This window comes from Gekko japonicus, unplaced genomic scaffold (assembly GCF_001447785.1).
Source record: "Gekko japonicus isolate JY-2015 unplaced genomic scaffold, Gekko_japonicus_V1.1 scaffold64, whole genome shotgun sequence".
NCBI classification, from domain to species: Eukaryota; Metazoa; Chordata; class Lepidosauria; order Squamata; family Gekkonidae; genus Gekko; species Gekko japonicus.
In genome coordinates, this window is record NW_015170277.1 from 1,837,935 (window position 1) to 1,853,756 (window position 15,822).

The following is a 15,822-nucleotide window of genomic DNA, read 5'->3' on the forward strand; positions in this document are numbered from 1 at the left end:
AAAATAAAACCAACACTATAGTGGCAGCTGCTGCTGAAACGTGATTTTAATCTGCACAGCCAATCTGATCTGCAACGGGCCATCAGAAGCCCTGCTGTGCAAAAACCCTGCCTGGCTTCACCCACCTTCTAAAAACACTCGGCGAGCACCAGGAAAGGTGAAGGAAAGCACCACAGCTCCCCACTGGGGACCCCTGGTCTTGATGGTCCTGGGCTAGATAGACCCATGTTCTGTCTCAGTGCAGGGCAATTCCTTGCGACGGTATCACTGGCATCCCAACCCCATCCCAAAACAAGAACACGCCACCCGCACTCCTCCTCACCGCATGCTCGCTCTCGGCATCCAGGGCACTCGTGGCTTCGTCCAGGATCAGGATTGGTGGGTTTCTGATCAACGCTCTTGCAATAGCGACTCTCTGTTTCTGGCCGCCAGAAAGCTGGGCTCCTTTTTCGCCGGCTTCTGTTAAATGAAAGGAAGGGAAAGAAGAATCGTTAACAACTCTAGTTTTGTGCAGTAGCTGAGCTGTGTACTGGGATCTCCCTACACACCTACACATGCAGAGTCTCTCTGTCCTTGCACGTACCCAGGGTTGAGCATGGTTGGTCTTGGGGATGGCTGGCCAAACTTGCTCGACGTAAGAGCCACATAGAATAAACATCAGACGTTTGAGAGCCGCGAGACATGAACAAATATGACATGCACGTTTTTATTTTATTTAAAAATATGCAAATTTGCTTTTTATTAACATTAAACGAGACTGCCAAAAGTAAAAACAGAAGGGGTAAAAACAGATATTGATAATGATATTCATTTGTCCAATGATATTTGTTTACGAATGGTATGTATTTGTCTAAGAGAGAGGGGGGAAAGAGAGAGAGGTGGAAAGAAAGAATAAAAGAGGTGGAAAGAAAGAGAGAAAGAGAGAGAGCCAGAGAACCAAGAAAGCAAATAGATGGGATGGAGGGGAAAGGAAGGAAGACAGGAAGGGAGAAAAAGTATGCTTCCCCTTCGCTTCCCCAGCTACCCTGCCAGGAGCTAATGCACAATATGTGTGAAAGAGCCGCATGTGGCTCCCGAGCTGCAGTTTGGCCACCCCTGGTGTTGGGGGTGCCGCTGGACTCAAGCTTCATTCTCACATCTGCTTGTTAGCTCTCGTGTTCGTGTTTGTCTGCTAATTGGCTGCCATTCATTGATCTTACCGGGCTGCCTTGATACAATCGCAGCTTTACTTATGCATCTTGGCTGAACTGGCCCTTCCTTACGGCTCAAACCCCCCCCCCCCCCCCCCCCCCGGATCCTCCTGTATGTAGGGCTTGAGGAAATCCTGGCCCTGAAATTCCTTGGAGGTCTCCCTTCTAAGTACTTGCCAAGGTCGGCCCTGCTTAACTTCTGAGATCTGACGAGACTGGGCTTACCTGGGCTCTCCAGGTCAGGGCGCCTTGGTGGCCCTTACGAGGGGAGAAAGGCAGGGTTTACATTTTGTAAAAGAAATTTTAAAAAGGGGGAACTACACCTTCAGTTTAAGTTCAGAAACAACAACACCGTCTGTGTCGCAGGCACTGAAAGGTCAGGAATCACCATTAAGGGTTACTGAGAGAAGGTTCATGAAGCAGTTTCAAGGATTGCTCTAGAACTGAGGTCCCCAACCATTTTGAGCCTGCGGACACATCCGGAATGTAGAGACAGTGTGCTGGGCATGGCACAAAATGGCTGCCACGGGAGGTGGAGACAGCCACAAAATGGCTGCTGCAGATTACTTTCAGTCACACAGTGAAAATCCTTGTGCTGTGGTGGCAGCTGCTGCCAAAACAACAGTTTAAAAAAATCTGCACATCCAATCAAATCTCCATTGACCAATAGGAAGCTTTGCTAGGCAAAAGCCACACCAGGCCTCACCCAACACTTGGCAGGTGCCAGGAAAAGTGTCGGCGGGAAGGGAACCGTGTTGGGGACACCTGCTAAAGAATATGTCTATTATTTGGTGTAGTGGTTAGGAGCACGGACTCCAATCTGGGAGAACTGGGTTTGATTCCCCACTCCTCCACATGCAGCTGCTGGTGTGACCTTGGGTCAGTCATAGGTTCTCTCAGAGCTGTTCTCTCAGGAGCAGTTTCTGTCAAGAGCTCTCTCAGCCCCACCTACCTCACAGGGTGTCTGTTTTGGGGAGGGGAAGGGAAAGGAGTTTGTAAGCCGCTCTGAGACTCCTTTGGGTAGTGAAGGGCAGGGTAGCCCAATCTCTTCTCTTCTTCTTATGAGGGATTATGATGAGTAGGCCTCAAATCTCTCCTGACCAGGGTTTTTGGTGGAGTCACCTCACATCTCAGTTTGAGAGGAATCAAGGATGTTCCGCCTCAATAAGCAGTGATTTGGGAACATAGATAATATACTGATCTGACAGAAGCAGGAGCTACGGACCTGTCTCTCTACTTCACAACTGAGGTCCCCAGCACTAGAAAGTTCCAGACCTTGCCTCTGCTGTGGATGCCTCAAGAGAACAAAGTTAAGCAGGCTATTCAGTACCTGTATGGTAGCCGTCTTGCAATTCCGTGACGAATAGGTGGGCATTGGCCTTCTGGGCCGCCTGAACTACCGACTCGTAAGGGACAGGCCCCAAGCCATAGGAGATATTTTCTGCAATGGACCGGGCAAACAGCACTGGCTCTTGGCTCACCAAGGAGATCTACAGAGAGAATCCACAGAACGGTCATAATTTAATTATTAATGATGATGGCTCAAAGAGGCATCCACAGCAAAAACAACAATTGAAACATTTGGTGAAGGGGGGGGGAATCACCGAGGGAAAGTCAAGAACAAAAAAGTCTTCACTCACTGGCATAAAATGGCAACAGAAGGAGCATCTCCCTGGGGAGAGAGTTCCAGAGCTTCGGTGCCACAACTGGGAAGGCCCCGTCCCAGGCTGCCACCTGCCTAATCTCAGAACACGTATCCTCGGGGTGGGGTGGCGCGGCGCTACAACTTTCAGCAGGCAGGTAAAGAGCTGAGTCCCAGGGGTTCTGGAACCCTGCAGGGGGCCACTTAAATCAATTTCCTCTGGGGCCATTTTCATGGTGCATTCAGCCTCTGCATAGCCCAGTGGTCAGGCCAAGAAAAGGATGGAGTTGAGTATCCGGGGCAGAGCCAGTTTGGTGTAGTGGTTAAGTGCGCGGACTCTAATCTGGGAGAACCAGGTTTGATTCCCCACTCCTCTACTTGCATCTGGCTGGATGACCTTGGGCAAGCCGTAGCTCTGATAAGAGCTGTTCTTGAAAAAAGAGCAGTTTCTGTCTGAGCTCTCTCAGCCCCACCTACCCCACAGGGTGTCTGTTGAGGGGAGGGGAAGGGAAAGGAGTTTGCAAGCCGCTCTGAGACTCCTTTGGGTAGTGAAGGGCAGGGTATAAATTCAATCTCTTCTCTTCTTCTTCTGGAGTAGTTGCTTTTAATTGATTTTTACCAGCCGAAAGTCTCCTGACAGATCTTGCCGATTTCACCCTTCAAGTATCGGTTTGGGTTAAACGATTAACTTTTATGGGGGCTTTAAAAATCTCATTGAAGTGCTTGTTCCTTTTTGGCCTGGCTTTGGGTTAGGGTTAGGGAGTCAGTCCCGGAAGATAGAACTTGTGGGCTGCTGTGGGGAGGCAGAGAGATAAAGATGCGAGAACAGATGAGGGTCCTAATGTGCTCCTCCCACCCATTTCAGTGGGGCTTACGCAGGAGAACTTCCCAGTGGACTGTGCCCTTGAGCCAGTTGATAAAATAATAACGTCGTCTGCACCCCAAAAATCAACAAGCGCCACTGTGGTGTAGTGGTTAGAGCACTGGACAAGGCCAGGAGAGATCAGGGTTTGAAACAGCTGTGGGATTTGTACAATGGCTGTTTCTACAACACCACCCCACAGTGATTCCAGTGGTGTGTACATACGACAATAAAGTGTATGTGAACATAAGAAGAGCCCTGCTGGATCAGACCAATAATCCATCCAGTCCAACATCCTGTCTCACACAGTGGCCAACCAGTGCCAGGATGTGGTTATCGATGACCCGTACCGCTGAGTGCAGGTACTTGTGCTCGTACAGGTGAATGGGCTGCCCGTCCAGCAGGACCTGTCCGTCTTGAAGAGGGTAGAAGTTCTCTAGAATGTTGACACACGAACTCTTCCCGCTGCCAGAAGGGCCCACCAGGGCGGTCACTTTCCCAGGGTAGAGAGTGAAAGAGACATTCTGCAGAACAAAAAGATACCTTCTGAGCAGAGTTCCCTCTAAGCCGAGTTAGTATGAGCCAGCTCACAGTTTCTTAGCCTCCAGCTCACAGATTTTTGTCTTAGCTCAGGAAGGAGGGCCCCAGAGCAAACTGATTTATGCGGTAGTCAAATGGCTCGTTCACAACTTTAATGCCAGTAGCTCACAGAGTAGAATTTTTGTCCATGACTCCACAGCTTAGAGGGAGCACTGCTTCTGAGTGTTCCAAAAATGAGAAAAGGTATGTGTGACGACCCCTTATTTGTGGAGGTCTGGTTTCCCTTTAAAAGCGTTCTTATGTTTTATTTTCCTATGGGTATCTGGCTGCCACCAGGAATATTTTAGGCTTTCCAAACCTTTATACTTTCTGTTTCTGGTTTTGGTATTGTGACCCAGGGTCTTGCCTTTCGAGGAACTATGTGTTTCCAGAGGAATAATGGATCAGGCTTCTGGGATAAACTTAAATAAAAAGCATTTATTTGAAGAGGAACAAAACTAAAGGTTGGATATTATGTAACTGGCTGGGAATAAGGTTCTTGTAACTATATTTGTCAACTGTATCACACACACTGTCAGTTTTAGTGCTGACAGGAATCTCTTACTTAGGCAACCACACAGTTTAATCTCTTTGTAAATTTAACTGCTTTCAGAACTTTAAAGATTCCTTATTGAAGATATATGCTGCGCTCTCTCTCAGATATCACACAGAACAAAACTCATATTAACTGCTTTTACACAGCATTCTCTGCTGACTGACCATCAACTGTCATTCACACCCAACAGTCACCCCTGATAGACATTCAAATCATCCACACAGCATCCATTCCAAAACCCCTCCCCCTCTCTGTCACTCACCAATCATATCACTTGCCTGAGTCCAGCACTCTAGATTATCATCACACAGCCGCGAACCAAACTTTTAAACACACACACACACAGTAAAACATGGAATCGTTACAGTATGTATTAGGAGTCCTGCTCTGAGTTAGATGGCTCCGGCTAGCCTGATCTCATCAAATTTAATTTATTTTATTTTATTTTTCAAATGTACAGTCCACCCTCCCTGTGAATGGGCTCACGGCGGATCGCAGCAATGGTTAGGCCATCCAGCAACGCAAAACATAATAATAGTTAATTAAAATTTTAGAACAGCATTTAAAAACAATTTGCACGGATACTGGTGGTGCTGCTGGACCACATGGAGAGGGTTGTCTTCAGCAGGGGAGGCCAAGATGTTTTTACTGGACGCCTGCCACCTCAGCCAAAGGCCTGGTGGAACAGCTCTGTTTTACAGGCCCTGTGGGAATGGTAAAAGGTCCCACGGGGCCCTGAGCTCATGCGGGAGCACGTCCCACCAGGCCGTGGCAGGGCAGGAAAAAGCCCTGGCCCTGGTCTAGGCTGAACGGATGTCCCTCGGGCCAGGGACCATCAGCAGATCTCGCTCAACAGAGTGCAAGGCTCTCTGGGGCACATATGGGGTTAGCGCTTGGATGGGAGACCACCAAGGAAGTCCCAGGTTGCGATGCGCAGGCAGTCAATCACAAACCACACCTGTTTCGTCTTTTGCCTTGAAAACCCCTCAGAGTGGCCGTAAGTCAGCTGCTACTTGATGGCACTTTCAGCCACCTTTCGCTGCCTTGACACAACAGGGTGTGCGTGCATCCTCAAACCCCCCCCCCCCATGTTTCTTAAGTTTCTCTTGTTGCATTAATGCAGGGCCTTGCAAACACGCCCTGCTTGGAACAGGAGGCTGTGGAACCTTGTGAGCAAAAATTCTCCTTTGTGAGCTCCTGGCATTAAAGTTGCAAGTGAGCGATTTGGCTAGTGCATACGTTAGTCTGCTCTGGAGCCCTCCTTCCTGAGCTCAGGCAAAAATGTGAGAGCCGGAGGCTAAAAAACGGTGAGCTAGCTCACATTGACTCAGCTTAGAGGGAACACTGGCCCAGAGCACACCCACCCGACCCCTTTAGATACTCCTTTACCAACAGGTTCCCCCTTATGAGTGACCGGATGAGGTCTGAGGACCCAGGCAAAGCAACAAACTATGGGTGATTTCCCACAAGCGCTGCTCCGTGCTCACTCTTCTCTTTGGCCCGATGGTACGTGTCAATTTCACACAAGCTGCTGCGCGACCGCATTTTGCCCCGCAGCTTCGTGCGATTTTCCCCGCGTCTACTCAATCCTATTTTTTGAGGACTGAGTAGACGCGGGGGAAATCGCACGAAGCTGCGGAGCAAAATGCGACCGCGCAGCAGCTTGTGTGAAATTGACACATACCATGAGGAGTGAGCGCGGAGCAGTGCTTGTGGGAAATCACTCTATGTTTATTAAAGAGATTTAACAACAACTGTAATTCAAGAACATGTAGGAAAAATGAGCACAGTGAAGGTAGGTAAGCCAGCAAAATAAGAGCTCCTAACACGTCTGACTGTACCGTCCCTAGCCTTCTCTATGGACTTGGTCTCAGACTGACTCGCCCCTTTTGGAAGAGGGATCCCTCTTTCTGCAGCAGCTTCGCGCTAGCTCTGCTCCCTGGGAGTGAACCCCCTCCCTCTTTGGGCAAGGCCTTTTGTTCCTTCTTCCCAGGCGCCACCCTTTACTCCTCTGCTGGTGTAAGTTTTCTCCTCTATCAGGCCCTAAAGAGCACTTCGGTTGGGGTCACAACACCGCCTAGTGATCCCGGGCCCTAAAGAGGCCAGGCTTGTTGCCACAAGGACCAGGTCCTTTTCGGTGGCGGCTCCTATCTGGTGGAACGAGCTCCCGGAGGAGATCAGGGCCCCGTGGGACCTGTTACAGTTCCGCAGGGCCTGCAAGACGGAGCTCTTCTGCCAGGCTTTCGAATAGGAGCCGCCGCTGTCACCGCCACCACCACCACCGGGTGATTGAAGAGCAGCACCGCTGGGTTGGGCTGACTGGCCACCCGAACATCACAGCCTACAGCATCCTCCTTTTTGACCACGACGAGATGTGCAATAGGGAGCGAGCATGTTAGTCGCGATGGATCCGTGGGAACGGCCCACTGTGTTTAAATTGTTTTTAAACTGTATTTTATAGCACCGTGTGCCTTAATTGTGTTTAACTGTGGTATCGTATTCCACCTTGTGTTCGTAAGCCGCCCTGAGCCCGCGTGCGGGGAGGGCGGGGTATAAATGGAATGAAATAAATAGATAAATGAAATAAAAGTGCCACCGGACTCTAACTTTGCTCTGCTGCTTCAGACCAACACGGCTGACCCCCTGGAACTATCTCCATATCCCCTGTTAGCCAATCAAAGGGTCCAGAGGGAGCCTGGGAAATGGAGGTGTCCCTCTAGTCACTCTAATACAGGCCTCCCTGGAGCCACTAGGCCTCCCTGGAGCCTGCGGGCCGCACTACTATAGGCCTAAGATCACCACAATCGGAATGAGCTTACCTCCAGGACCTGGGTTGCCGGTCGGGTGCGGTAAGCGAAGGTGACGTTCTTGAACTCCACCCTGCCTTCCAGCTGGCTGGGAGCCAAGGTCCCGTCGCTGCGCATGGTCGGCTCGCGATCTATGAATTCAAACACTTTCTCCGCGGCGCCAACTCCCTGCATCAGCCCACTGTAGACGGAGCCAATGGACTTTAGAAACAAAGAGGGGAAGGGTGTTAAAATGCGAAGAGAATCTCCTTTTTTTGAGGGGGGGGGAAACAAATATCCACAGAAACAGCCAAATTTCACCACCCCCAAAACATGTCATCCTGTTAAAAGATACTCTGCAAATGTTAGGCGGCAGCAGTCACGACCAGTGTTCCCTCTAAGCTGAGTTAGTGTGAGCCAGCTCACAGTTTTTTAGCCTCTGGCTCACACATTTTTGTCTCAGCTCAGGAAGGAGGGCTCCAGAGCGAACTAATTTATGCAGTAGCCAAATCGCTCGCTCACGACTTTAATGCCCAGCAGCTCACAAAGTAGAAGTTTTGCTCACAAGACTCCACAACTTAGAGGGAACATTACAACACACACGAGAAGAGCCCCGCTGGAGCAGACCAAAGGTCCCCAGAGCCCAGCATCCTGCTTCCCACGGTGGCAGACCCGATACAGTGGCAAAAAGGCCAAAGCCTTTCCCTGTTGTTGCCCTCTAGCAAACTGGTACCCAGAGGTAAACTGACTCTGAACATGGGAGTTCAATTTAGCCATCACAGCGAGTAAAGCCTTACATGGCCGAGGACCAGTGTTCCCTCTAAGCTGAGTCAGCGTGAGCTAGCTTACAGTTTTTTTAGCCTCCAGCTCACACCTTTTTGTCTTAGCTCGGGAAGGAGGACTCCAGAGCAAACTGATTTGTGCAGCAGCCAAATGGCTCGCTCACAACTTTAATGCCGGTAGCTCACAGAGTAGAATTTTTGCTCACAAGACTCCACAGCTTAGAGGAGGGACCATTGCGCAGGACCAGGGTGTCTAAAGGACTGTCTTCTCCCATATGTTCCTGCCTGGGAATTAATATCACAGGGAGAGGCCCTCCGGTTGTCCCATCGATCAAAGAAGTTAATCTGGTGGGCATACGAGACAGGGGCTCTTTGGTGGCAGCACCAAGAACATGGGACAGCCCTCCGAGGGAGGTGTGCTTGGCCCCCTCACTTCTGACCTTTAGGAGGCAGTTGGAGAAGGTTTTATTTAGGACCGCATTGGGTTAAGCTTGCTAGCAATCCTGATCGGTGACTTCAAATTTAATGCATTCTGTACGTATTTTACCTGTATCGTGAGCTGCCCTGATCTCTGCAAGGAAGAAAGGCAGCTAAAAATGCTTTCAACAAATTATATCCATTGGTGGACGTCTACTCCATGAATTTGCCCAAACCCACTTTAAAGCCTGTCCGAACTTGTGACTTTTCCTGTATCAGGGAGTTCCACAAGTTAATTGTGTGCTGCTTGAATACCCTTCAACAGGGGTCATTTCATAGAAAAAGAGGTGCAGGAGCTCATTAGCATAACTCATTAGCATAATGCATTAGCATAACTTATTTGCATATGCCACACACCCTGACATCACTGGAAGTGTGTCAGAAGGCAACACCCACCACTCAGGCTCCACTGGACTGTTTTGGATTGCTAGCTGTGTGTGTGTGGGGGGAATGTGCAGATCTGCCCTCGCAGAGAAGGGAGAGCTTGTACCTGAATAAAACTTGGTCTTAAAGGTGCCACTGGATTGTTTTGGACTGGGGGGGGCAGGGGGAGCTCTGCAGCTTACCTAGCTGCTTCTTGCTCTGAATGAGGGCTGCTGGGAGCAGGAGGTGGGGCTTGTTGCATATGCCCGCCCCCTGGGCTCTTCACTGCCGAAGCTCCACTCCTGTGCGCTCATGCAGGAAATGACCCCTGCCCTTCAGGTTTACAAAAGGAAATCTGAAGGGGTTACAGCAAGGGAAGTCTGTTTGATCTTGAACATGACCCAAACTTAGCGGGGGGGGGGGAGGCGTCCCTGGGTATTCCTTCTCTTGCATATCCTCTTCCACTCAGATCTGAAAAGGAGGGTTTCCTCTGCATTGTCCAAGAGAAATCAATTGGGATGTGGGGCAAATTCTTATTGCCTCTAGTGGTGTAGCGCCTACCTTCCTGAACCCCATGTCTCTGGAATCACAGAAGGTTAGAGTTGGAAGGGACCTTGCAGGTCATCTAGTCCAACCCCCTGCACTCTGCAGGAGCATAGCCGAAAGAGGGCCCTACAACATATCCGAAAGATGCGTCGTCCAGCTTCTGCTTGAAAACGTCCAGCAAAGGAGCATCCACCACCTCCTGAGGCAGTCTGGTACCAGACTACTTCTTGGCTCAATTTCCAGACATAAATACTTTTTTTTTTTATGTTTTAAAAAATCTATTGCCTAAAGTTTTTCCTGACCATCGGAGGCATAGGACTCCCCCTCTTCAAGTCGTTAAGTATTCTGTTTCATTGATAGTGTACAGTTACAGACTGCAGTGAGGCAATCTTTAAACACTGCTCATTCATAAATTATTCTTAACGGGAAGACACTTCACATATTGCTTCACAGCACATCACGGGTATATTGGAGGCTTAAACTGGTTTAAACTGAGATGTCAGCTCCAGACCTCGAGATTTATTCTCCAGCGCTGTGTTACCGGAGAATGATGGAGAATTTGAGAGAACTGGAACTCCACGGAGATCTGATACAACAGTTTCTGACGGAACGCAGATGCTTGTGGGTTGAGGATACTTGCCTCCATGCAGTCTCCCAAGACGAATTCATAAATAATGAAGGATATCAGGTTCCCGCTGGTCATCCGGTCAGAGATCACCAGGTGGCCGCCGTAGTATAGGATGCTCACTTGGACGATGAGGAGCGTCAGCTGAGAAAAAAGATGCAGACGTTCAGGCTCAAAGAGGACTGTGGGGTTCCTGGACAAAAGAATGCCCTTAGAACAGCAATGACATTTTCTCCTTTGAACAACAACAACAATGCTTCTAAGTTCCCGGCAGCTAATGAGTTGAAACAGGCAAGATCTGGGCACACCCGAAGGGCTGGTTTGAGCAGAAACACTTGACGGAGCACCTTCCCTATCAGGAAAGGGTGAAGAGCCTGGGACTTCTCAGGTTAGAAAGGAGATGACTAAGGGAGGGGGGGACATGGTAGAGGTTTATGAAATTATGCCTGGGGTGGAGAGAGTTGACAAAGAGAACGTTTTGTCCCTCTCCCAAAATACTAGAACTCAAGGGCTCCTAATGAAGCTGATAGGCAGTAGATTCAGGATGGACGAAAGGAAATACCTCTTTACATAAAGGTAAAGGTAAAGGTTCCCTTTCTCGAAAGCCAGTCAAATCCGACTCTAGGATTGCGGTGCTCATCTCCGTTTCCAAGCCGAAGAGCCAGCGCTGTCCGGAGACGTTTCCATGGTCATGTGGCCGGCATGACTAAACACCAAGGTGCACGGAACGCTGTTACCTTCCCACCGAAGTGGTACCTATTTATCTACTTGCAATTTCTTGCTTTCGAACTGCTAGGTTGGCAGGAGCTGAGGCCAGAGACGGGAGCTCACTCCGTCATGCGGCAACTCGGGTCTCGAACTGCTGAACTGCTGACCTTCCACAGCCTGCAGTTCAGCGTCTTAACCACTTGAGCCACCGCAGCTCCTCTTTACATAGAGAGTGATTAAAAGTGTTGAATTTGCTGCCAGAGGATGTAGTGATGGCCACAGGAATCAAGCAATTTTAAAAAGGGATTAGACAGATTAATGGAGGATAAATCTATCAATGGCTATATCAATGGCTACTAGCCATGGTGACTGAGGGGAGCCTCCACATTCAGAGGCACTAATCCTCTGAATCTCACAGCCAGGAGGCAACATCAGGGGAAGGCCTCAGCCTCTCTGCCCTGTTGTTGGCCATCCAGAGGAACCACTTGGCCACTGTGTGAGACAGGATGCTGGACTAGATGGACCACTGGTCTGATCCATCAGGGCTCTTCTGATGTTCTTATCAGGGGAAGGCCTCACCCTCTAGGCCTTGTTGTTGGCCATCCAGAGGAACTGGTTGACTGCTGTATGAGACAGAATGCTGGACTAGATGAACTATTGGTCTGATACAGCAGGGCTTTTCTTATGTTCTTATGATGTGGGGCAGGGATATCAATTAATTAATGCAGTACTTTGATATACAAAATTGATGCTGTGGATAATGTTTTGACAGCTCATTTAATCTAACTGTACTTAATCTAATGTATTTAGAAAAAAATCCCTAGAATTAGGGCCGAATTAAAACTATTTTGGAAGCAAAAAGATGCAAGATACGTACTTTGAGCTGCAGCAGAAGTGTGTATATTTCATTGCGCACAAACCTGGTAGTGTTCTTTGAGGGGGTGAACAAACATGTGGACAAGGGGGATCCAACAGATATTGTTTACCTTGACTTCCAGAAAGCTTTTGATAAAGTTCCTCATCAAAGGCTTCTATGTAACCACACCTTAAAAAGGATATTATAGCTTTGGAAAAAGTGCAGAAAAGGGCAACTCGAATGATAAATGGGTTGGAACACTTTCCCTATGAGGAAACGTTAAAGTGCTTGGGGCTCTTTAGCTTGGAGAAACGACGACTGAGGGGTGACATGATTGAGGTTTATAAGATTATGCATGGGGTAGAGCAGGTAGAGAAAGAGGTACTTTTCTCCCTTTCTCACAATACAAGAACTCGTGGGCACTCAATGAAATTGCTGAGCAGTTGGGTGAGAACGGATAAAAGGAAGTCCTTCTTCACCCAAAGAGTGATGAACACATGGAATTCACTGCCACAGGAAGTGGTGGCGGCTACAAGCATGGATGGCTTCAAAAGGGAATTAGATAAGCATATGGAGCAGAGGTCCATCAGTGGCTATTAGCCACAAGGTATAGATAGGGGCTCTGGGGCAAGTGATGCTCTGTCATCTTGGTGCTTGGGGGGGGGTCAACAGGGGGAGGGCTTCTAATGTCCTGGCCCCACTGGGGGACCTCCTGATGGCACCTGGTATTTTTGGCCACTGTGTGACAGAGTGTTGGACTGGATGGGCCTTTGGCCTGATCCAACATTGGCGTCTCTTATGTTCTTATGTTAACTCCCTATCCAGGATCAAATGTGAGGCAAAGCAATAGTATTGCACGAACCTGGATTATCCACAATATTTATGAAGGGGCACCAAGGAATGGGGGGACAGAACTTCCACCTACCCCATTGGACCAGACATAGTAGGTGTATGCTAGGGCCTCCTTTTTGTTGAGCTTGTAGACTTGCTGCAGTTTGTCCCGATAGACGTTGGCCTCCACCTCCTCATTGGCAAAGCTGCGGACGGTCTTCATGGCGGAAATGGTCTCCTCGGCAGTGTTGTTGGCTTTTGCTAGAGCGTTCTGAACTTCCTTGGAAAGTTTCTGAAGGAGGAAACAGAGGGGAGAGGGGGGAAACACGTGGGTGAAGGCTGTTGAGGAACCAAGGCGTGGTATGATCCTATTTTGGTGTCCCTCAAGCCTTTTGCAACAGTGTTTGAGAGACACCTACAAGTCCCTGCCACTGGATACACACACTTTGTGTACACTTTTGAAGAGTGCAATTCTTTAGAAGAGACCCGGAAGTCCAGTGACCCACCAAGAAGGTGTCCACAGCCACCTATATTACAACGGCTGGAGAATTAATCTTTTGTTTTGCATGCTGTATTTAGGGAGGGATGCTGGCAAAGAGAAAAGCTGTGAAGCAGTTCAGGGACAAAAACCAAAAGTCACATGCAGTGCCCCCTCTAAGCTGTGGAGTCCTGTGAGCAAAAATTCTACTTTCTGAGCTACCGGCATTAAAGTTGTGAGTGAGTGATTTGGCGGCTGCATACATTAGTTTGCTCCGGAGCCATCCTTCCTGAGCTAAGACAAAAATCTTTGAGCCAGAGGCTAAAAAACTGTGTGCTAGCTCACACTAGCTCAGCTTATAGGGAATACTGATCACATGAGATAAAGGAAGAAACATGCATGTTGAGGCAGAGTGGGATAAAAATAAGAGAACACTTGGGGTGGGATATTTTTCTATTTCACAACTGCTGCTACACACACACACACACACACACACACAGACAATGTTCTTTGAGTCTGAAAAAATGGTGGTCGTTTTATCTCTATAGCAACATTACGCTATTGCGATATAGCTCCTACTGATTTTAAAAAAAACCTGACCAAAAGCCCGACAGTGGTGGGGGAGGTCAAATGGTGGGCACAAGACGAAATGGAGAGAAAACGGCACTGGATGTGGGTAGAAATCCACCCCTTCCCTTCCGTACTGTGACCAAACCTGCTCAGAGTACAATTTTCCAGGAAAAGCTGTACCAAAGCGGGACTGGAAAAAGCCACAGCGGAGCATGGGAAAAGCCGGAAGGTGGACGACTGATGTCATGCAGAAGTGCAAAAGAAAACTGCAGCTTTATTGGGGGGGGGAGCAGCCAAGGACCAGCCCATGTGGAGCCGTTCTGGCCGTTCTGTTGGACGTTTATCACTGCGCTGGGGGTTTCCCTGTGTGCCGAACAGCAAGGGGGTGGGGTGGGAAAGGAGCAAAGCCTTAAGAAGGTCAATGAAGCGTGTGTCTCCCACAGACCTCGATTTAGCATAAACCTGCCTCATTCTCCCGAGTCCCATTCTCCGCCGGATTAAATCGAGCCATGGCAGGGAGCCAAGAAATTGCTGCTGGCAGGAATCCAGGCATTCAGTGACTCAACCCTCACAGAGCGCCTGTGTGGCGGTAGTATTGTGCAGGTCAGGCTCTCGCCTCCACAGAGTGAGATCGAGCCCAGAGGAGCATGAAGGATGTGGCAGAACAGGAAATGTGGCCTGACTAACAGCGGCCCTGGGGCATGATACGGGTGTCCGACTTGAGGGCTACGGGCTTACGCAGAGGTGAGCGATACAAAACCAGCCAGCTGACAAACCGTGATGGCTCAGCCAGGCCTGCAGATGCCCCAACAGGTATTACGAGTTCGAGTTCGAGAGAGAGAGAGAGAGAGAGAGGTGGAAGGAAATAGGGCGTGGAACTGCAGGCATTACATGGAGGAGAGAAACTCCAAACTTATCCCAGGCTGGGGGGCGGGAATAGTAAATCCTCTATTATCACTCCCTGTTTAACTGTTAAGAGTACCAGGAAATGAGCACTGAGTTCAACTGAAACAGCTGATCCCGGGGCTGAAGGAAAGCCCAACAAGATTCGCCAGGAACACTGTCACCTAGGTATTTTCCCCATGGAAAGTTAAACAAGTGGGAAAAAGCATACAAGAGAGATTCTGCTCCAAGGATCTTACAATCTCCATTTCAGCATGAATGTGTAACTGTGATAGAGTACTTCTGGAGTGTTCAGAGCAGTTCCTCTCTATTATCTTAATTGTCCTGATTACAATCCTGTTAGGTAGGTTCTAATATGAGACTGGATGATCACGAGTCCAGTCATATGCACGGCTGACAATATTAATACCTTGCTGACAGAGGGAACAGTTCCCACAGTCGTAAAGAAGCCATGGCATGCCCTGACCTGGATAGCCCAGCCAAGCCCAATCTCGTCAGATCTCGGAAGCTAAGCAGGGTCGACTCTGGCAAGTACTTGGATGGGAGGACTCCTTGGAATACCAGCGGTCGGAAGCAGTGCCCCCTCTAACCTGTGGAGTCTTGTGAGCAAAAATTGTACTTTGTGAGCTACTGGCATTAAAGTTGTGAGCGAGCGATTTGGCTGCTGCGTAAATCAGTTTGCTCTGGAGCCCTGCTTCCTAAGCGAAGACAAACGTGTGTGAGCCGGAGGCTAAAAACCTGTGAGCTAGCTCACACTAACTCAGCTTAGAGGGAACACTGGTTGGGAGGCAGGGGCAGGCTTTATTCGGCCACCTCTCTGAATATCCTCCAGGCCCCCAGCAGGGGTCAGTCACCAGAGGTTGCCATGACTACCAGGTACACACACACTCACATATAAAAAACCTCCAAAAATACCCCCAAAAAGACTCCATAGCATGACCTCTCTTGAAACAGTCCTGCTGTACGCTGCATTGGTCAGGCTGCACCTGGAGTATTGTGTGCAGTTCTGGAGGCCCTGCTTCAAAAAGGATGTGGACAGAATGGAGCGGGTGCAGAAGAGAGCGATGA

General features: G+C 49.1%; 1 protein-coding gene across 1 annotated transcript in view; it reads right to left on the minus strand.

The window, feature by feature from the left end:
* The window catches only part of ABCB9 (ATP binding cassette subfamily B member 9), a 35,009-nt gene that overhangs the window by 1,025 nt on the left and 18,162 nt on the right, over nt 1-15,822 (minus strand). Inside the window, exons 5-10 of the mRNA XM_015417681.1 lie at nt 12,898-13,095; nt 10,424-10,552; nt 7,649-7,837; nt 4,045-4,218; nt 2,521-2,680; nt 323-459 (exon numbers count right to left, since the gene is read on the minus strand). Coding sequence (XP_015273167.1) covers nt 323-459; nt 2,521-2,680; nt 4,045-4,218; nt 7,649-7,837; nt 10,424-10,552; nt 12,898-13,095 — 987 coding nt within the window. The remainder of the gene's footprint in view (nt 1-322; nt 460-2,520; nt 2,681-4,044; nt 4,219-7,648; nt 7,838-10,423; nt 10,553-12,897; nt 13,096-15,822) is intronic.